Here is a 22,024-nt window from a genome sequence, read left to right on the forward strand (position 1 = left end):
ACATCTATTTTTAAGCCCTATTCCCCAAAACAAATTTGCCCAAGTCCCAAACGCCCAAAAGAAGACTTTTATTTTTTTTTTGGGGGGGGGAGGCCTAAGGAATTTGCCTAAACAGAATATTAGGCCACTCCCAGTGCATCCCAGAATGCACTGGGAGTCAAGCATAAGATTCCCGTTGGCATAGGCGCCAGGGCCAATCAGGGCATTAGGCCTCTCCCTGATGCTTCCCATGATGCACCGGGAAGGGGAAAGTTTGCCATTTTGGTGAAGGCGGGCTGAAAGGGTTCCTTTGACCATCCAACTACAAAAGGAATGGGGAGTTTTGGGTGGGCTGAGGGGGGGTTCGGGTGGACTAGGCAGGGGGGGGAGTTCCAGCTGGGCTGAGGGGTGGTGGTCAGGTGGTCTACCTTGGCGGGGGGTTCATGGTGTTGGGCAGGAAGGACTGGGCATCCTTCCTGCCAGGGAAGGTTGTGGGGGATCGCGACAGGTTCGGGCAGGAGGGATTGGGCATCCCTCCTACCGGCATTCATTACAGGGGGGGGAGGGCACAGGTTGCCTGGGCCACTGAATTGATCACAGCAGCCGCGATCAGCTCAGCGGCCAGGTCCAGAACTTATACCTGTTTTGACTTCGTCTAAGTCAAAACGTATAAGCTCTGTCCAGGCGATCTGTTTAACTTTTTAATTATGGCTGGCTGTCGGATAACTAAATCTAGGTCGACTCACATCCCACCCACTTTCCCACCCTACCCACTCCTCCAAAAACGCCCCTTTGGGCGCACAGAGGTAGTCAAAAGGCCTAAGCTGGTTGGTTTTAGATACATCTAAAACCCTGTTCGATTATTGGTACTTGGACGACCTGTGTTTTTGATCGTTCATTTGCCAATTTAGGCAGGTTTTTAGACGTATTTTCATTTTGATTTTGTACCTCATAGCTTCAACCTTCAATTACTCCATGTCATCCCAGAACACTCCACCCATTCTACAAATGTACAGCAAAGCCAAGGATCCTTAGGGGAGAACTTAGTTGAGTAAGTCCAAAACTTCCTCTTTTCTTTCTACATATTTCCAAATTTTATTTGGGATTATTACCACACACAATGGTCATGACCTTCTAGGCAATTTAAAATTCAATGAGGGGTTGGGAGTAAAGAGTGCAGTTGATACTGTATATATGACATGGTCAGAAGAGTGAGGAGCAGGGTCAGGAACTACAATTTTCTGATAGAAAAGAGGGGTAGGAAAGTAACAAATGGGAAGATTACATCATGTCTGCAGAAACTCCTGCCCTGAATGCAGATAGAGGGGTAGAAACCCTATGAATAGGCATCTCTGAAAAGGAAAGATTTTAATTCAGCTTTAAACTGCCTGATGATGAAGTGAAAGGGGAGTGAGTTCCAGAGTTTGAGTCCTTGAATAGAGAAAATCATGTATCGAATGTGAACATAAGAATAGCCTGACTGGGTCAGACCAATGGTCTATCAAGCCCATTAGTCCTCATGGTGGCCAATCAAGGTAACATTCCATGCTATCGATCCAGGGCAAGCAGTGACTTCCCCATGTCTTTCTCAATAACAGACTATGGACTTTTCTTCCAGGAACTTGTCCAAACCTTTCTTAAAACCATACGTTGTCCGCTCTTACCACAACCTCTGACAACACATTCCAGAGCTTTACTATTCTCTGAGTGAAAAAATATGTTCTCCTTCATCGAGTGTCCCCTAGACCAGTGTTTCTCAACTCGGTCTTAGAGTACCCCATTGCCAGTCAGGTTTTCAGGATATCCACACTGAATTTGCATAAACTTGATTTGCATACACTGCCTCTATTATATCCAAAATTTCTTTCATGCATATTCATTGTGGATATCTTGAAAACCTGACTGGCAAGGGGGTACCCCAGGACCGAGTTGAGAAACACTGCCCTAGATGGAATGAAAAATCGATGCATTTGTACCCATTCTACTCCACTCAGGATTTTGTAGGCTTCAATCAAATCTCCCCTTACCCTTCTCTTTTCCAAGCTGAATAGCCCTAACCTTTTTAGTCTTTCCTTATACGAGAGGAGTTCCATCCTCTTTATCATCTTGGTCGCTCTTCTTCAAACCTTTTCTAGTGCTGCTATATCTTTCTTGAGATAAGGAGACCACAATTGAATGCTTCTGGACTAGTTCCCAGTAAGTGAAAATATTGAGCTGCTTCTGGCTACTGGATCTTATGGAATGGGAAGGTACATAAAGTGTAAGGAGATTAATTCATCACAGGCAACAAAAGTATAGGATATTAAGCAGTGGGGAACCTTGGACTATTGGATTGTAGTCTGAGCTCAGTTATTTATTCAGGTACTTTTGGTAAGTCACAGTACAGCACTGAAGATTCAGAAGCAGCTCAGAACTTCCTCTGGTAAGAAAGGTGGGTGGAGCTACTTCAACGTGCTGTTCAAAGCTGTTGTCTTGACTTTCTCTCATCTCGATCTATCCTTGACTCATTTCAATCAGGCTTTCGCCCTCTCCATTCTACAGAAACTGCTCTTACTAAAGTCTCCAATGAACTGCTCTTGGCCAAATCCAAAGACCTCTACTCCATCCTCATCCTCCTTGATCTATCGGTGTCTTTTGACATGGTAAATCACCACCTTCTCAATGATACATTGTCCTCACTTGGGTTTCAGGGCCCTTTTATCTCATTGTTTTCTTCCTCTCATAAGGCAATTTTAGCATATGGTCTGGTGGATCCTCCTCCACAACCATCCCTGAAATCTCTGACAGGCCTGAGTTTAATCCTGCCTGTCTGACATCACTACCTGTATGTCTCACCACCTTCTAAAACTAAACACGGCCAAGACTGAAACATGACGGCATCTACTCTGCCCATCCACAGTAACCATTATCTCTTCCTCTCTCTAAGAGATCCCATGTGCCTATCCCAGGCCCTCTTGAATTCAGACACAATCTCTGTTTCCACTACCTCTTCCGGGAAACTGTTCCACGCATCTACCACCCTTTCCATAAAAAAAGTATTTCCTCAGATTACTTCGGAGCCTATCACTTCTTAACTTCATCCTATGCCCTCTTACTGCATAGTTTCCTTTCAAATGAAAGAGACTCGACTCATGCACGTTTATATTATGTAGGTATTTAAATGACTCTATCCTATCTCCCTTCTCCCGCCTTTCCTCCAAAGTATACAGATTGAGATCTTTAAGTCTGTCCTTATATGCTTTATAACAAAGACCACACACCATTTTAGTAGCCTTCCTCTGGACCGACTCCATCCTTTTAATATCTTTTTGAAGGTGTGGCCTCCAGAATTGTACCCAATATTGTACCCAATAAATAAATAATCTTTCAACTTATCTTTTTTTCTGCATTTTCTGAGTTTTCCCTTTGTCAATAGTTATCGGGAAGGGACCTGTCATTCCGACATGTTTCGCCCGAAGGCTGTATCAAGAAAAAGGCCCCCCTTTTGCTTTAGCTTCACACCATCCCGATCATTGGAAATTTTGTAATGTTTGTCTGCCATAATCAAACACTTTAGAAAATGTCCAGGGCACAGTTTGGACGTTTGGGGCTAGTCCTGTTTCAAAAATGAATACGTGCCAAAATGCCCCCCCCCCCAACTTCCATCGCACAAAGATGTGAGTGAAACAGTGCATACCTGCCTATATGATAGCTGCAGATGTTATAGGCAATCCTATTAGAGCAGGAAGAAGTAGAGAACTACAGGCTGGTAAGTCTGACTTCTGTGGCAAGCAAATGAGGTCTTATACAGAGACATCAATACCTCCTTTTTCCTACTGGCCATACCTCTTCCTATGCAACCTAAGTCCTTATCTTTCTTCCTAAACCCACCTCTCCTCTTCCCCCATTCTCTATTTCTGTAGACAATGCCCTCATCCTCCCTGTCCCATCGGTTCCCAACCTTGGGGTGATCATTGTCTCATTCCTCTCCTTCTCAAATTCAACAGACAGCTATTTCTTTCTCTACAACATCGCTAAAATTCATCCCAAAATTCCCCCCCCCCCAACTTCCATCGCACAAAGATGTGAGTGAAACAGTGCATACTTGCCTATATGATAGCTACAGATGTTATAGGCAATCCTATTAGAGCAGGAAGAAGTAGAAAACTACAGGCTGGTAAGTCTGACTTCTGTGGCAAGCAAATTAATAGAAACGCTTTTAAAACAGAGAATGGTGAAGTTTCAGGAATCCAGTGGCTTGCAGGACCAGAGGCAACATGGATTCACTAGAGGTAGGTCTTGTCAGACTAATCTGATCAATTTCTTTGACTGGGTGACCAGAGAATTGGATAGAGGAGAGTAAACAGTGGAGTGCCACAAGGATCTCTACTTGGACCGGTGCTATTTAACTTATTTATAAATTATCTGAAAATTGGAACAACGAGCGAAGTGATTAAATTTGCAGATGACACTAGACCGTTTAAAATTGTTAAAAAGTATGTTGACTGTGAAAAACTGCAGGATGATCTTACGAAATAGGAAGGCTAGGCGTCCAAGTGGCAGATGAAATTTAATGTAGACAAATGCAAAGTGATTCACATTGGGAAGAATAACCTGAATCACAGTTACAGGATTCTAGGGTCCACCTTGGGGGTTAGGGCTCAAGAAAAGGATCTGGATGTCACTGTAGACAATACGATGAAACCTTTCACCTAATGTGTGGTTGTGGCCAAAAAAGCAAACAGGATGCTAAGAATTATTAAAAAAGGAATGGTTAACAAGATTAAGAATGTTATAATGCCTCTGCATCCATGGTGCAACCTCACCTGGAGTACTATGTTCAATTCTGGTCTCCATATCTCAAGAAAGATATAGCAGAACTAGAAAAGGTTCAAAGAAGAGCAACCAAGATGATAAAGTGGATGGAACTCCTCTCGTATAAGGAAAGATTAATAAGGTTAGGGCTCTTCAGTTTGGAAAAGAGATGGCTGAGGGGAGATATGATTGAAGTCTACAAAATCCTGAGTGGAGTAGAATGGGTACAAGTGGATCGATTTTTTGCTCCATCAAAAATTACAAAGACTAGGGGACACTCGATGAGGTTACAGGGAAATACTTTTAAAACCAATAGGAGGAAATATTTTTTCACTCAGAGAATAGTTAAGCTCTGGAACGCATTGCCAGAGGTTATGGTAAAAGCAGAGAGCGTAGCTGGTTTTAAGAAGAGTTTGGATAATTTCCTGGAGGAAAAATCCATGGTCTGTTATTGAGAAAGGCATGGGGCAAGGCACTGCTTGGTCTGGATTGGTAGCATGGAATGTTGCTACTCTTTGGGTTTTGGCCAGGTACTAGTGACCTAGATTGACCACCGTGAGAACGGGCTACTGGGCTTGATGGACTCTTGGTCTGACCCAATCAGGCTATTCTTATATTCTTATGGCTTATTTAGATTTTAGCAAAGCCTTTGACAGTGTTCCACACAGACGTCTAATAAATAAACTGAGTTCCCTCGGGATGGGCCCCAAAGTGACATGTTAGGTCAATGGAGATCACTCTGAGGAAAGGAATGTTACCAGTGGTGTGCCTCAAGATTCCATTTCCTGGACCTGTTCTTTTTAACATTTGTATAAGCGATATTGCTGAAGGGCTGTCAGGTAAGATTTACCTCTTTGCGGATGATACCGAAATCTGCAATAGAGTAGACACCCTGGATGGTGTGAATAACATGAGGAAAGACCTAGTGAAGCTTGAAAAATGGTCTGAAATGTGGCAACTAAAATGGAATGACGAGAAATGCAAGGTCATGCATTTGGGCAGCAAAAATCTGAAGGAAAGGTACAGTTTAGGGGGTAAAGAACTTAGATGCATAATAGAAGAGCGGGACTTGGGTGTGATTGTATGTGATGATCTTAAGGTGGCCAAACAGGTTAAAAAGATGATGGCAAAGGCTAGAAGGATGCAAGGGTGAATAGAAAGAGGTATGGCCAGTAGGAAAAAGGAGGTATTGATGCCCCTGCATAAAACTCTGGTTAGACCTCATTTAAAATATTGTGTACAATTCTGGAGACCACACCTTTAAAAAGATATAAAAAGGATGAAGTTGGTCCAGAGGAAGGCTGCTAAAATGGTGCGTGATCTTCAACATAAGGCTTAGGGGGACACACTTAAAGAGTTGAGACGTGAGGTGAGTGAGGCAGGAATGTCTGTTGGTCACCAATTTGAATTTTGGTGGGAAAGTCCGTTGGTCACAAATTTGAATTACAGACCTCACAGATTACCCTGAAGAAAGCCACATGATGGCTGAAACTTCGGTTCTACTTGACGAAACGCAGAAAACTGCAACAAGCATGATGCCAGCAGTGGGAGACAGAGAGCATTTCACAAAAGACTTCATGCTGAGCAAGCCCACATTATGAAAACCCTGGATTGGATGCCCTTTTTCTGCCTAGATAACCGATTGACTATCAGGTTCATTGTATTGCCAGGTATCACAAGAAGACTTTTTACCATCTTTAATAAGCAGCTCTGCTGACCATGTCTCTTGTTTTTCTATTTTACCTCATAATAGTAACTGAACATTTTAAACATGGCTATCAAAGGCAATGCAAAGAGCAGCAGATGAGCTGTTGAAGCCTGCTGGGATGTTTTTGGAAATTAGTGGCAGAAATGCAGATCTGTGGTGTGTCACCGACAGATGGATCAGCATTTTCATTAATGCTGTCGTGTTTCACATCTATAACTAAAGTCTGGAGTTGCTTTAACCCCACTCACTCAATTATTCAGGCAAAATATGAAAACTTTGTTTCATTGTTCATGCTAAAAATATTTTCTGAGTTGTTACTTCCGTTTTAGAAAACAAGGCATGTGGTAGCCATGTGCCAGCTGGGTTCAGACATCTATAACGCATAAATTGCCTTCTCACGGTCCCATTACATCCTGTATGTCTTTCACTAGAGAATAATTCAAGGTGATTAAAAAGCAGCTTTGCCACCAATCGGCCTCCATGTTCAGGAATATTGAAATAAAGAAGTGACTACTGGCTCCAGGTTTTCAGGACAGGCGAATCTGCACCTGATTTTACATCAGGAAATCCAAGAGGAGAATGAGAAAGGCAAGTTCCTGCAGGCAATGGTGTGGAACCAGGCCAGGAAGGAAATTACTGTTAAGGCTATATCACACTCTCTCCCGTGAATCAAAATTATCCATATATTATATTCATCTATCTATACAATGATTTATTTATAGCTTATGTGTGTGAGGGAGTCGGGGATTCTCCCTCACGAGTGTTGTTGTGGGTGGGCAGAAGAGGGCGCTGGCCAATTAGTGGGCAAACTACTGGGTCCAAGATGCATTGAGCTCAACTCTCATCCAGCAGGTGGCGCTGAACTGCTTGAACAGGCTAATCTGCTGATTCATGGGGTGGAACCCAGGCAGGAAGAGCTTCATATGCCTAGTCTGGGGTTCATTCTGGGAGGTCCACGTGAAAGGGTACCTTTGGGAAGGTGAGAGCCTCCACAAAGAGACTTCCCTGATCAGAGTAGGCTCAGAAGCCGTGGGTTAAGGAGAACCCCGGGGGAAGCTGAGAAGACTGGTAAGGATTGCTTGGAAGAGCTGGTGTTGGGCTTGGCTGGATGAGAAGCCTGCTGATGTAATGGAAGCTTGGCCAGTAAAGGTGCCGGCTAAGGGAAGCCAATGATTATTTGGTTGAGGCTGTCTGTTGAAGAGCCTAACACTGCTTTGAAAGAACAGCTAATGTCTGGTGTGGCTGAGGTAAGCCACGCTGGTTTTGAAACTGCTAAGAGCTGATTGGGAATTGATACTGTCTATAGCATATGCATTGAATATGCATTGAAAGTAGTGCATGCAAATAGATCTCATGCATATTCATTGCGGAAATCCTGAAAACCCGACTGGATTGCGGCCCTCGAGGAGGGACTTTGACACCCCTGGTCTATAGAATAAACTGTTACACTGGACTAAGAGGCTGAACTTAAAGTATAGAGTTTTGGTTTCTCTGAGCTTGGGAAGGAACAGACTCAGGTCTTGTACACCAATAAAAGTGTTCACTAAGTGTATATGTGTGTGAATACAGAAAGGGCTGTTAGAAAACCTGGCCCAGACCACTGCAGGTCCTGGCAATGTTACACCTCTCCTACAAGATGCACACTGGCTACCTATTATACACAGAATAACGTTTAAAATTATATTACTAACATTTAAAATCCAACAATCACACTAGCTGTTATTTCTGGACAGACTACTAATGCTCTTCACTTAGGACGCTGAGATCGACGTAACAAAATTTATTAACTATTCCTTCTTTAAAAACAATTGGGACAAGAAGAGCAACCATATTTTCAGTACAAGCACCCCAACTGTGGAACAACTTACCAATCTATTTACGTAACGAACCATCATTGGTCAAATTCAAACGCGGTCTGAAAAGCATTCTTTATAAAGATGCATTCAATACCTAGATAGATAATTCCAATAAACACAGTACTTATTCCCCATAGAATCAAATGGATAGGACATCAATATGGAAATTATAAGTGCTTCTATAATCTTAATCCTCTTATTTTTCTCTTCTTTTAAAAGGTCATTAATATTAATCTGGGTCTTCTTACTTTCTTCACGTAAAAGACCATTTACTTTTAATCTGATTAATCATTCTTAACATTACCTCTTTCCTTGAATCATTTTAAAATAATTAAAGCTTTTTCTATCAATTTATTTTTTTATATTCTTTCTTAATTGACCCTATCCTTGTGTACAAACCTTAAATGTTCCTTTTTCTTTTTTTTCTTTTCTTTTATAAATTGTATAAATTGTATTTCTACCCTTTACCTACTTGTTACAGTTTGTATTAATAGAACATAATGATTAGTCTGTATAATTTTGTCTCATTTGTATTTGTCATCCCTGGCTTTTATTGTATATTATAATTATGTAATACACATTGAAATATTGGATATTGCGTAAAATCAAAATTTATTAAACTTGAAACTTGATAGGGAAATGACCACTCGGCTTGTCACAATGTGTCATTTTTATAACCGGCCATGTAGGAACCTATTCTGAGGCAATTATAATGCATGTGGAGGGATAGGGTTACCAGATTTTTACTTTAGACTCGCTCAATTCCACTAATCTCCGCGGATGCCCTCCTAACTGACGTGATTTTAAAGAAGCTTTTCAAAACCCTGACAAAGTGGCAGGTTTTGAAAAGCTGTCCAGATCCCCGGACATGACCTCGAAAAGGAATTTTTGATATGACGTCCAAATCTGAGTTTGGACATTTTGCAGAAGACACACATACAGCCTGTTTTACACCCCAAAGACCTTTAAATCTCTATGTGCTTCGGGGCCGTTATCACGCAGCAGCCGCTAGCGTAGCTTTGTAAAACAGGCCCATAGTAACATAGTAAATGATGGCTGATAAGGACCAGAACGGTTCATCCAGTCTGCCCAACCATACATACTCCATAAATTAATTTAATTGAAATGGTCCTTTTTCTTAGATAGTTCTGGGCCAGAAACCCAGAGCCCTGCTCAGTTAGGTACCATCTACTGGAATCTCCATCAAAGCCCTCCCCAGCCCGTCCTCAACTAAATGTTGTTTCAAAAATGGCCATCTCTCATATGTTTGTCCTCAGTGCATCTATATTTTGGAACCATTTTTGCAAAAAAACAAGAACACACGTCCAAAAGCAAAATGCACAAAAGAAGCCATTGGGGTGTAGGAGGGACCAGCATTTCTAGCAAATTGCCTACACAGACATCCCAGCGGAGCAGTGGGGCACCTTAGCGGGCGATGCAGTGAAGTTCATATCAAAAGGCCCAGAGACACATCTCCTTACGGTGTATGTTGTGACCTCTAAAACTTACTGAACCCAACTGTACATCAAACCATTTCTATGTAGGGACAGTGGGATTTGGGTGGATTTGGGTGGGATCACATATTCTACCATAGGTACAGTGGTTAGAGTGGGATCTTGGCCTGAGTCCCCATCTGCGTACTAGGACTGGCCATAATATCATTCTGAAGCTGTCATTTACACCTTTGGTGGGTAAAAGGGGGTCAGTGACCACTAGGGGTATGAGAAGAGGTTATGCTCTCATTCATCCAGTGGTCATCTGCTCAGTTTGGGCACCTTTATGGCACTATCAATTAGTTCTGAGGTGGATTACATACTAACATACATATTTCCATGAAACAATACAATCATTCAAAAAAAGGTATTGTTGTTTGATTTGATATTATATATTAGAGAATGACACGGGAACAAATTTGTCCCTGTCCCTGTGAGTTTTGTCACTGTCCCTGTCCCATTCCTGCAAGCTATGCCTTAATCGCGTAAGCCTTGAACACTTATGATTTTAAAGTGTATGAGGCTTATACAGAAGAGGACGGAGCTTAGGCATTGGTGGAATGGGGCATTATGACATCACAATCTCAGGTCTAGAATGTTGCTACTTAGGATTTTAAAATGTTTGAGGCTTGTGTAGATGAGGACGGAACTTAGGCATTGGTGGAATGAGGCATTATGACATCACAATCTCAGGTCTAGAATGTTGCTACTTAGGATGTTAAAGCGTTTGAGGCTTGTGCAGATGAGGACGGAGCTTAGGCGTTGGTGGAATGAGGCATTATGACATCACAATCTCAGCTCTAGAATGTTGCCACTTAGGATTTTAAAGGGTTTGAGGTTTGTGCAGATGAGGACGGAGCTTGCAGGAATGAGGCAGAGATGGGACGGGAAAGTGAGTTCCTGTGAAGATGGGAAAAAATTTGTCCCTGTGTCATTCTTTATTATATATTACTTTAAGACTGCAATTGACAAATTAAATTGAAATTCACAAAAGGAAAATATAAAAATTCTCATCTACATAATTAAGACCAAGAGTTGTTATTCTCCAACTCACTGGGTTTTGGCAATCTAAAGAAGTGCAAACATTTCAGACTACTTAGGCAGTGCAGAAAAAGCAATATTCATCCGATGGTGAACATAGAAACATAGAAACATAGAAATAGACGGCAGATAAGGGCCACGGCCCATCTAGTCTGCCCACCTTAATGACCCACCCCTACCTTTCTCTGTGAAGAGAACCCACGTGACGATCCCATTTTGTCTTAAAATCAGGCACACTGCTGGCCTCAATCACCTGAAGTGGAAGACCATTCCAGCGATCTACCACTCTTTCGGTGAAAAAGTATTTTCTGGTGTCACCGTGCAGCTTCCCTCCTCTGATTTTCCACGGATGCCCTCTTGTAGCCGTGGGACCTTTGAAAAAGAAGATATCTTCTTCCACCTTGATGCGGCCCGTGAGATATTTGAACGTCTCGATCATGTCTCCCCTCTCTCTGCGTTCCTCGAGTGAGTATAGCCGCAACTTATCCAGCCGTTCCTTGTATGGGAGGTCCTTGAGTCCTGAGACCATCCGGGTGGCCATTCGCTGGACCGACTCTAGTCTCAGCACATCTTTCCGGTAATGAGGCCTCCAGAATTGTACACAGTATTCCAGATGGGGTCTCACCATGGATCTATACAATGGCATAATGACTTCAGGCTTATGATTGACGAAACCCCTACGTATACACCCTATGATTTGTCTAGCCTTAGATGAAGCCTGCTCCACTTGATTGGCAGTCTTCATGTCTTCACTGATGATCACCCCTAAGTCCCGTTCTGCTACAGTCCTTGCTAGGATCTCGCCATTAAGGGTGTAACTTCTGCATGGGTTTTGGTTGCCAAGGTGCATGACCTTGCATTTTTTTGTATTGAAACCTAGTTGCCAGATCCTAGACCAGCGCTCCAATAGGAGTAGGTCGTGCGTCATATTGTCGGATATTGAGTTTTTGATCGTTACACTCCTTTCTACTACATTGCATAGTTTGGCGTCATCTGCGAATAACGTTATTTTACCTCGAAGCCCTTCTGCTAAGTCTCTTATAAAGATATTGAACAGGATCGGGCCCAAGACCGATCCCTGCGGCACTCCACTGATCACCTCTGTGCTTTGTTACCCCCTCCCGTTTTTACAAAATTATGCAAGAGGATTTTAGCGCTGGCTGGTGCACTGAATGCTCTGTGCTTCTCTGATACTCATGAAAACTCTATGAGGGGGTGGGGTAAATGCTACCTAAAAGCTGAATTGTGTCCAGGATTGAATATCTAGGCATACGGCAGCCACTTGGAATTACCTGGGTACAGCCAATGTTTAACTCAGCATCTGGATATAATTGCCAGTTAACCTAGGAAGCCTTTTTACTCTCCTGCATTAACCAGTTATATGTGTTGTCAGGAGAACTTCCAGTTCTGCCCCTGACTGGATAGTGCTAGTCCGCCTGGATTTCCAGTTGCTTTATCTGGCCATATGTTGCAGAAAATACCGGCATGGCCCAATCTGCACTACTTAACCCCATAAGAGCTTCCTAATTAAACAGCGATGAATGTCAGGTCCTTAATTTCTGTATGTATTCAAAACTTTCATAATGCATCTATGAACCTACTTCATGCAATGTACAATCCATTCTAGTACAACCCCAAACTAAAATACAACATACATAATTGGAAACAGTGATTTAATAAAAAGAACTTATTAAACAGGTTCTTCAGTCACTCTATTGATCATATACACAGTTAAACAGATATGTTTTTCATTCCACTTAAAGTTCAAGGGTTTTTTTTTTTGCTTTTTTTTACATGTGAACCGATAAGTAAATTATTCCGCAGCTGCAGAGTCTTAACTGAAAAAGCCCCTTCAGAATGACAAACCCGCCGTATCTCACAGCATATTAACCTGTGAATGCAAGGAGTGCTTAGCAACAGAGAGCTATAAGTTAAGTGCCAGGAAGAGCCATGTGAAGCCCGCATTCTATAAAGGGTACCTGACATGGCATGGCATTGGCTTAAGTCTGGTGCCCAAAGTTTGGCAAGGATAAAAACTATTCCCTAATCTGGTGCCTAACTTTGGAGGAATGCACATGGCCCTCCCGTGGCTAGGCCCACCTTTTGCGTCGCACATGGGACAAGTCTAGCGCCAAGTCCACACACAACTCCATCTAAGTGCTTGTCAACGCCAATCGAGTGTCTAATTGGTCCATTTAATCAACTGAGTTGCATGATGATCCTGGCACCCAACTTTGGTTACCTATATAGAACCCAGAGGATAATTCCAAATCCTAGATCTTCTACGGGACTCAGAAGTCAACACTAACACCTTGTATTGAACAGGCAGCCAATATAACCACATCATCACATGGGACACATGATTGGATTTCTTTAAACCATCACTCAATTAAGCCACTGTATTTTAGGCCAATTCCAGATATTTCTCTTTTGTTGACTATAGAGGGGCGGATATCAGACTGAAAAATTGCCACAGTGGTGACAGTCAGCCTGCAATATTGTTGCACTTGCCAATAAAGCAGGAAATTCTCTATCGGCACAGAAAATACTGGATCGTTAGTGTTTCAGGGTATTCCATTCTTGTCTTGAAATGTCAACATTTACAGATAAGAAGTTAAAGGTCTTGAATGCCTAAGAAAAACTCTTACCTCCTGTATATGTGGATTGGGATTAAACCCACACTGGCTGCAGACTGTGATTTGACACTGGGTGCAAGTGTTGTAATTGGCCTTTCCTAAAGAGTGCAGGAGAAGTTCCGTAGTGTGGCAGAGAGGGCACATTTTCTTTTCTGGAACTAAATCTTTAGTCTGAGCTGCAGGTTCAAGTTGACCTGCTTGTTGATGTAAAGGTTTGCCAGGCTCTGGTTGATCAGTTGATGCTTTTGAAGGTTGGTGGAGTGGTAAATTTGTAAATCCTGGTAAATACTCTTCAGTCCCTTGCTGAAGGGATGGTTGTTTTGCAGGAGAATGTTGAGGTTCCGATTTTAAAGGTGATGGTTTTATAGGTCCTGCATGATGCCCTAGAGGCTGCCCTACTTGTTTTGTAGGTCCTTGTTCCTGGTGAGATGGTTTTGAAGGTCCTTTTTGCATCTGTTGCTTTACAGATCCTGGCTGTTGCACCTTTGAAGGCTCAGAATGCTGGAGTGGTTGTTTTACAGGCCCTTGGGGCTGAGATGAGATCTTTGTAGGTCCTGTCAGCTGTGATGATTGTTTTGAAGACAGGAGTGATTTGGAAGAGCTTGGCTGTTGTGTAGTTTGTTTTGCAGGCCCTGGTTGCTGACGTGACCCTGCCTGATGGGGCAATAATTTTGCAGGCACTGGTGCCTTGATGGTATCTGTGTGTTGTACTAGTGGTTTTGCAGCTTCTGATAGATGTGGTAAAGGCTTTGCGGGAGCTTCGTGTGGAGGAATGGGATGCATGGGTTTGGACTGTTGAGGATCAGATTTTCCAGGTCCTGGTTGCTGAACTGATGGTTTGATTTGTTCTCCAGTATGCCCAGCTGATTGAATAACTTGCTTCATTACTCCAGGTTGCTGAGAGGCCGATTTTCCCAGCTGTTGCTGGGTTGGTTTCGTAGGCCTTATTTGCTGGGGGGAATGTGTCGTATGCCCTTCTGACTGGATTGTCTGTTTATGAAATGATTGTTGCTGAGATGGGAGATGAGTGTTTTGTTTAAGTTCTTCTTGCTCCTTCTGAACTGCCTTTTGTCGTTTGCCAGCCTCTTCCTGTGCTGAATCCGAGTCTGACTTCAGATCAAAAGGCTTAAATTTATTTACGACTGAGGAGACTGCGCTTAGTGGGTTGCCCTCTGTGAGAAAGCTGGGCATCTTAGTTGGTTTCTGGTCTTCTTTAAGGTCAGTCCGCAGACTCATGGAAGAAGGGCTCCTGCCAGGCACCTTTTCTTCCGTTCTAAATGCATCTACAGTTCTGCTTTTGCTCAGAACGGCTGGGCCTGGATCAGGAGGTATGCCTGGCTGTCTTGAGAAGAGTTTTGCATCAGCCTCAGGATCTCTAGAAACAAAATAAACAAAAAAGTATGAAAAAGACTGCAGTGACAGACAACCCATTTTTCTACTTTATCCCAATTATCTGTAAGCCAATCCGCATTCCCCCAAACTCTAAACTGGCTCATGAAGATTCTCTTTTTCTCATACTCTGCACCTATTCCTTAAAATACTTTAACCTAAACAATGTTCTTGGCTTAGCCAATGCTTCTCTCTGCCGTCATATGTGAATCACCTGCTGCCATTTTGTATTATTTATTTATCAGTGCACCTGCTATAGTGTCATTTGCAAGCAGATCATGGCAGTTTACAAAGTGGAAGAGGCAAATTCCAACACATATTGGAAAAGACTAAACAGTCATAACCAGAACTAAGAATAAAATATGACTGAGGAGGTAGGGAAAAACTGAACAGCACAGCAGAGCCTATATCCAAGAAAGAAAGCCTCAAAAGTAAACATGAAAGATGCTGGGGAAGGGAGGGGCTGACACTGAGGAAAGGCTAAAGTGGCTAGAGCTTTTCAGCTTGGAGAAGAGACGGCTCAGAAGTGATATGATAAGTCCATAAAATACTGAAGAGAGTGGAAAGGGTAGATGTGAATTGCTTGTTCACTCTTTCAAAAATACTAGGACTAGGGGGCTACTAAGCTACTAAGTAGTAGATTTAAAATAAACCGGAGAAAATATTTCTTCACACATTATGTAATTAAACTCTGGAATTCATTGCCAGAGAATGTGATGAAATCAGTTAGCTTAACAGGGTATAAAAAAGGTTTGGATAAATTCCTAAAAGGGAAGTCCATAGCCAATTATTGAGTTAGCTTGGGGAAATCCATTGGTTATGCCTAAGATAAGCAATATAAAATCAGTTTTACTACTTGGGATCTAGCTAGGTAGTTGAAACACGGGTTGGCCACTGTTGGAAATAGGATACTGCAGGACTTGATGGACCTTCAGTCTGTCTCAGTATGGAAATTTTTATGTGAGCCAAGTCTAGAACAATTGAGCCTTTGTGACATCACTGGTGAGGTTGTCTCTTAGGCATTGGTGGAATGAGGCATTATGACATCACAATCTCAGCTCTGGAATGTTGCCACTCTGGCACTTGGAACCTGGATTGGCCACTGTTGGAAAGTAGTAAAATGGTGTAGGAGTAGGACGACACCATAAAGAATCCTACAGATGAAAGAACATATTTTAAGCATCTCCGTCTACTCTAACCATTAGGCAACTCCTCTGCTCTGCATGGGGGGGGGGGGGGGGCTATTAGTGGCCATTTTATTGGACAGATTTTTCTGTGCTGCTATAGAGCCAGCCATGTCGCTTGTTTTGCCTCATTCATAGTTGGGAGTTTCAAGTAGTAACATGGAGTTCATGCTGTACATTTTCAGCACATTGACGACCATCTCAGGTATTTTCAAACAGGCTGTATCTTGTTCGAAAATACATGTGAGATGGATGTCCATTTCTGATGTTCTCACTTGGACGTCCCTCCATATTCTGAGTTAGACTTCTGTTCAAAAATGCCATTCGATGTGTCTTTATTAAATCAGCTACAAGCAGTCTCCTTCCTGAACTGTTACCCTAGGGATGTTGTTATAACATTATCTTCAATTTAGACCTGTCAAAGTCTGACGTGATTTTCATCGTGATCTTGATATGGCAATATGGAGGCTGGAATATTATTGCTTGAGGTTTCAGTGGCCATTTTAAATGACTATAGATCTAAGATGAGAGCAAGTGAGTATTGTTCACACTGAATCAAACACTAAGGATTCCCAGCAAGCCTAGGAAGAGTGTCGGGGGTAGAGGGCTGCTTAGACAGTTGTTTGAGGGTTTGTGCCCAGGTGGGTAGACCTGGGAGGAAGCTACCACATGTACGAGTAGAGCTCATGCTCACATGTGGATTCATCTCTCCCCTGGGGGGAAAACTGCTAAGTGGGATTCTGTGACATGAGAAGGGATGCTTGTGGGGTTCTATACTGTGAGGTGGGAGCTTCTTGGGTGTTATACAATGCAGGGGAAATAATTGGGGAGGCTGCAATCTGTGAGATGACCATCACTAGAGGGTGGGGGCTCTAAGAAAAGGAAAAATGGCATTAGGTTGAGGACTTGATCATGAGTATCTGAATAAATTCTTGTAAACTGTTCTGAGCTCCCCTGGGAGAACGGTATAGAGAATTGAATAAATAAATAAGGAATGCTTGCATTGTGGGTTCTCCTAGATATCAGTGCTTACTGCCTCTACTGTTGGAATTTAGAAATAGTGCTGAATACTGACCTCTAAGTCAGTGGTTCCCAACCCTGTCCTGGAGGACCACCAGGCCAATTGGGTTTTCAGACTAGCCCTAATAAATATGCATGAGAAAGATTTGCATATAATGGAAGTGAGAGGCATGCAAATCTGCTCCATGCATATTCATTAAGGCTAGCCTGAAACCCCGATTGGCCTGGTGATCCTCCAGGACAGGGTTGGGAACCACTGCTCTAGGTTTCTCAAAGCAAACATGGATTCCATATGGTGAAATAGGGAAGGCCCATCCAGACCATTCCTTCTCCCTGCACTACCTACACCCCTCTCTCATCTAGATAGGTGGAGCTTCCCTACATGCCAATGGCCTCTAGACCATTTTAAAGGGAAATTGAAAGGTCATCTATTTAAAGATGCATTTTCGACATAACCTCAAAGCTACTTAACGTCGCTATTCTTAACGAAAGTACCTATTGTCTCTTATCTACGCCCCTCCCCCACCCCAACTGTTCTATCCTTGAATGTTCTTCTTTTCTCAATGATTGTAGTCCCTTCCCGTCTACCCTCATGTTTCGTTATGTCTGGTAAGTCTGATGTTATGTTTATAAATTTTTATCCTTGTAGAATTTTATTTTTGTATTTTGCCTAGAAATCTTGAATTGACGATTATATCAAATTTTAATAAATCTTGAAACTTATTTTGAAACCTGACCTCTACAAAATGCAATACTCCAAAAGCTACAAAACCTTCAATAACTGTTGGGGACATTTACACCACTTTTAGAAGAGCGATGCTACTAATATGGGGTAAAATTTGTTACAGCGTACCTGAAAATTATTAACCATTCTTGTCAAATGTAACAGAACGAGTTGTACTAATTCAGCTTCAAGAATATGCAAAAGAACAAGGAGTTTTGCATCCACATCAGTCTGGTTTGAAAATGATTCCCGGTAGCGAGACCATATTGTTGGATATTGGAGATGATGGAAATATTTGGACAGTAGTATGGGTGTGGATAGATTGTTAGTTCTGCTGGATTTAAATGCACCATTTTGACATGTTAGTCCATTCTATTGGGTTGACTAGGCTGCCTGAGGCAGGCCTTGATGGTTCTGTTCGGTCTTGGTTTTGGAAGGAAGAGATCAAAGTGTTAATTGCGTATGTATTTTTGCTTTCTAACTCACTTTCTGTGATTTTCAAGGACACAGGGACTAAGGTCCATATTCTATAAATGGTGCCCTCCCAGCACCTAACTTAAGTGGCAAAGTCATTTAAAAATGACTTAAAAAGCATTTAATAATGAAAATGTAGGCGTTTAGAGGCGCCTACAAAACCGGCACCTAGATCGCATTTATGGGGGTACCTTAGAATGCCTAATGCTGGAAACGTTCTTAGGTGCCTCTGTAGAAGTGATTCACATCAAACATAGGTGCCAGTAATGTAGGCCTCAAAAATCCTGGCCTAAATTTCAAGTGCCTACTGTATGTTTGAGATGGGTGTGATTCTGCAAATGATGCCGTTGCATGACTGACACAGTCGATGGCTGTTTTTTAGGCAGCTGCCAATGTTGGCCCTAAATGTACAAATATATTAAATAATTAAATAATGGCATAGCCAATAATGTGGCTTAGTAAATAGGGTCTCATGAATTAAGGTTCCTAAATTTAGGCAATCAGCAGGGGGTCATTTCTAGCGAGCTAATTTGGACACATTAACTCCAAGATAGGAACCAGATCTCTTGAGCTAAGGGCTGTTTGTGTGTAATGAAGCCAGGGATTAAAATCTTAGTCATGACCTAGTTAGTTAAATTAAAATTCAGAGACAGCACACTCTTCTGTTGCAGGATAAACCTGAAGAAATTATCTAACAGAACAAGATTTCTAGAAACACATAGTGTTACTTGCAGCTAATGCAAAATGGATCAGATTATGGAGTAATGGCCACACTAGTTTTGATTGCGATTCAGGTTAGGTAGAGGTATAGTTATCAAGATAGGCCACCATTAAGACATGCTATTTTGTTCTTCAATTTTGGAACAGGTCCTATTTCATGCAATGAGACCTAGTTAATAACAACACATCCTAACTCTAGTCCATAATGATAACTTCTCCCTTAATACTGGTGCTAAGACATTGAGAAGGAAGATTTCAGAGAGCTGGAATAAGAAAACATGACATCTTGTATTTTTATCTGCTAAAAATAGCAGAAAATGAAAGAGGAAGTCAACAAACTGACTTAAATATGAACAGTATCCACCGTAGTTGCCAGAATATAGAGAAGGCTATTTTCGACATGACGTCCAAATCCAAATGTGGACATTTTGCAGAAGCTGAACAAAACTCCAGTACCAAATATGCCCATTTTCAAAACTGCAAAAATGTCTGCCTTATTTTTGTTGTAGTTGAAAATGACCATTTTAGTCCTTCCATCGTTTTGAACAATGTCCAAAAGAAAAATACATGAAACACGTCATTGGGACGTAGGTGAGGCCAGTGTGTTTAGTAGACTTCTCAGCAGAGCAGTGGAGCACCTTAGGGGGCACAAGAAAAGACCCAGATATACATCTCACCACAACCCCCTTATACGGAGTGTATGGTTAGCCCTCCAAATCCTATTGGGCCCAACTGTACACCACACTAATAGCCCTTACGCACCACACCAATAGCCCTATATGTAGACATAGTGGGATTTGGATGGGTTTTGGAAGACTCACATTTTCCACCATAAGTGTAATAGAGTGGGGTATGGGCTTGAGTCCCCACCTCTATGGTTGACTACACCACCCGCTAGGCTATTCCAGGAATCTGCTTGCTGCTCTACTAGGACTGGCCATAACATCTGAAGCTATCATAAAGGCAGACATTTTGTGGGGGTGGGAGAGGTCAGTGACCACTAGGGTAGTGTGGGAGGTAACGTGTGCATCCTTCCACGTTGCACACCTTTTGGCACTTATTCATTATTAAAATAGGTCTAGTCCTAAACATCCAAATTGTGCTTCTTAATTGTTTGATTATGGCCCACTTTAGTCTCACCCACACCCCCCTTTTGAGATTTAGACAACTACTGTCAAACAGCATAGATATCCATCTGGAAAACTGGTTTCAAAAATAGTAAATTGGAAGGGTTTGGCTAGAAAACATCCACCTGCCTCTTTATGCCACTGTACGGACAGTTTTTTCTTGCAAATGAGCCCCTCAGTGTCCTCAGTGGTGTAGATCTGAATAACCGGGCAGCCCTGTATTTCAGTATGTTACAGGCACATGAATTCATTGGCATGCATTTGCTTTGTTGGCCTGCCTTAAATTATACTGCATGCTAAATTTATTTAAAGCTCATAAACTTATTAATGAATGTACATATATCAATTAAACATTTTAATAGATGGTAAACATAAGGTATTACAATGAATGTGTGATGGGCATAGAAGAAATGTCCAAAGATGGTTATCTAGTCTGAAAATTACCCCTTTTTTACACCCAACCCTAAGAACATAAGAATAGCCTTACTGAGTCAGACCAATGGTTCATCAAACCAAGTAGCCCATTCTCATGGTGGCCAATCCAGGACCCTAGTACCTGGCTAAAACCCAAGGAGTAGCAACATAGAACCAATAGAATTGACAAAGAATCAATAGGAATAAACATTTGGCCTTCTGATATGTAGCTACAATGAGAACATGGATTAAAAAAACTGGCTGGAGCATAGGAAACAGAGAGTGGAGATAAATGGACAATACTCGGACTGGAAGAGCGTCACCAGTGGGGTGCCGCAGGACTTGGTGCTTGGGCCCGTGCTCTTCAACATCTTTATAAACGATCTGGACATAGGTACGACAAGCGAGGTTATTCAGAGTAGTGAAGATGCAGGGGGATTGCGAAGATCTGCAATGTGACATAATCAGGCTCGAAGAATGGGCATTTACATGGCAGATGAGGTTCAAAGTGGATAAGTGCAAAGTGATGCATGTCAGTAACAAAAATCTCATGCACGAATACAAGATGTCCAGGTCGGTACGTGGAGAGATCTCCAAGGAAAGGGACTTGGGAGTTCTGATCGACAAATCGATGAAGCCGTCCACGCAATGTGCGGCAGCGGCGAAAAGGTCGAACAGAATGCTAGGAATGATAAAGAAGGGGATCACGAACAGATCGGAGAAGGTTATCATGCTGCTGTACCGGGCCATGATGCACCCTCATCTGGAGTACTGCATCCAGCACTGGTCGCCGTACAAGAAGAAGGACACGGTACTACTCGAAAGGGTCCATAGAAGAGCGACTAAGATGGTTAAGGGGTTGGATGAGCTGCCGTACAGCGAAAGATTAGAGAAACTGGGCCTCTTCTCCCTCAAACAGAGGAGATTGAGAGGGGACATGATCGAAACATTCAAGATACTGAAGGGAATAGCTTAGAAGATAAAAACAGGTTGTTCACCCTCTCCAAGGTAGGGAGAACGAGAGGGCACTCTCTAAAGTTAAAAGGGGATAGATTCCGTATGAACATAAGGAAGTTCTTCTTCACCCAGAGAGTGGTGGAAAACTTGAACGCTCTTCCAGAGGTTGTTATAGGGGAAAACACACTCTAGGGATTCAAGACAAAGTTAGACAAGTTCCTGCTGAACCAGAATGTACGCAGGTAAGGCTAGACTCAGTTAGGGCACTGGTCTTTGACCTAAGGGCCGCCACAGGAGTGGACTGATGGGCACGATGGACCACTGGTCTGACCCAGGAACGGCAATTCTTATGTTCTTAAGAGACACTAACTACAGCTATAGTAGCATCTGACAAAATAGACTCTGGTTCGCGAAAGCTCGTTGCTCAATTAATTAGTTAGTTGATAAGGTGTGACTAGCTTCTGTCATTCTTGCTGTCATAACCATACTTTAAAAAAATATAAAAACA

General features: G+C 42.3%; 1 protein-coding gene across 1 annotated transcript in view; it reads right to left on the bottom strand.

Moving 5' to 3' along the window:
* PCLO (piccolo presynaptic cytomatrix protein) overlaps window positions 1–22,024 on the bottom strand; it is a 283,861-nt gene that overhangs the window by 256,578 nt on the left and 5,259 nt on the right. The window contains exon 2 of the mRNA XM_033958826.1: window positions 13,520–14,882. Within this exon, the coding sequence (XP_033814717.1) occupies window positions 13,520–14,882 (1,363 nt within the window). The remainder of the gene's footprint in view (window positions 1–13,519; window positions 14,883–22,024) is intronic.

Source organism: Geotrypetes seraphini, chromosome 9, assembly GCF_902459505.1.
Source record: "Geotrypetes seraphini chromosome 9, aGeoSer1.1, whole genome shotgun sequence".
NCBI classification, from domain to species: domain Eukaryota; kingdom Metazoa; phylum Chordata; class Amphibia; order Gymnophiona; family Dermophiidae; genus Geotrypetes; species Geotrypetes seraphini.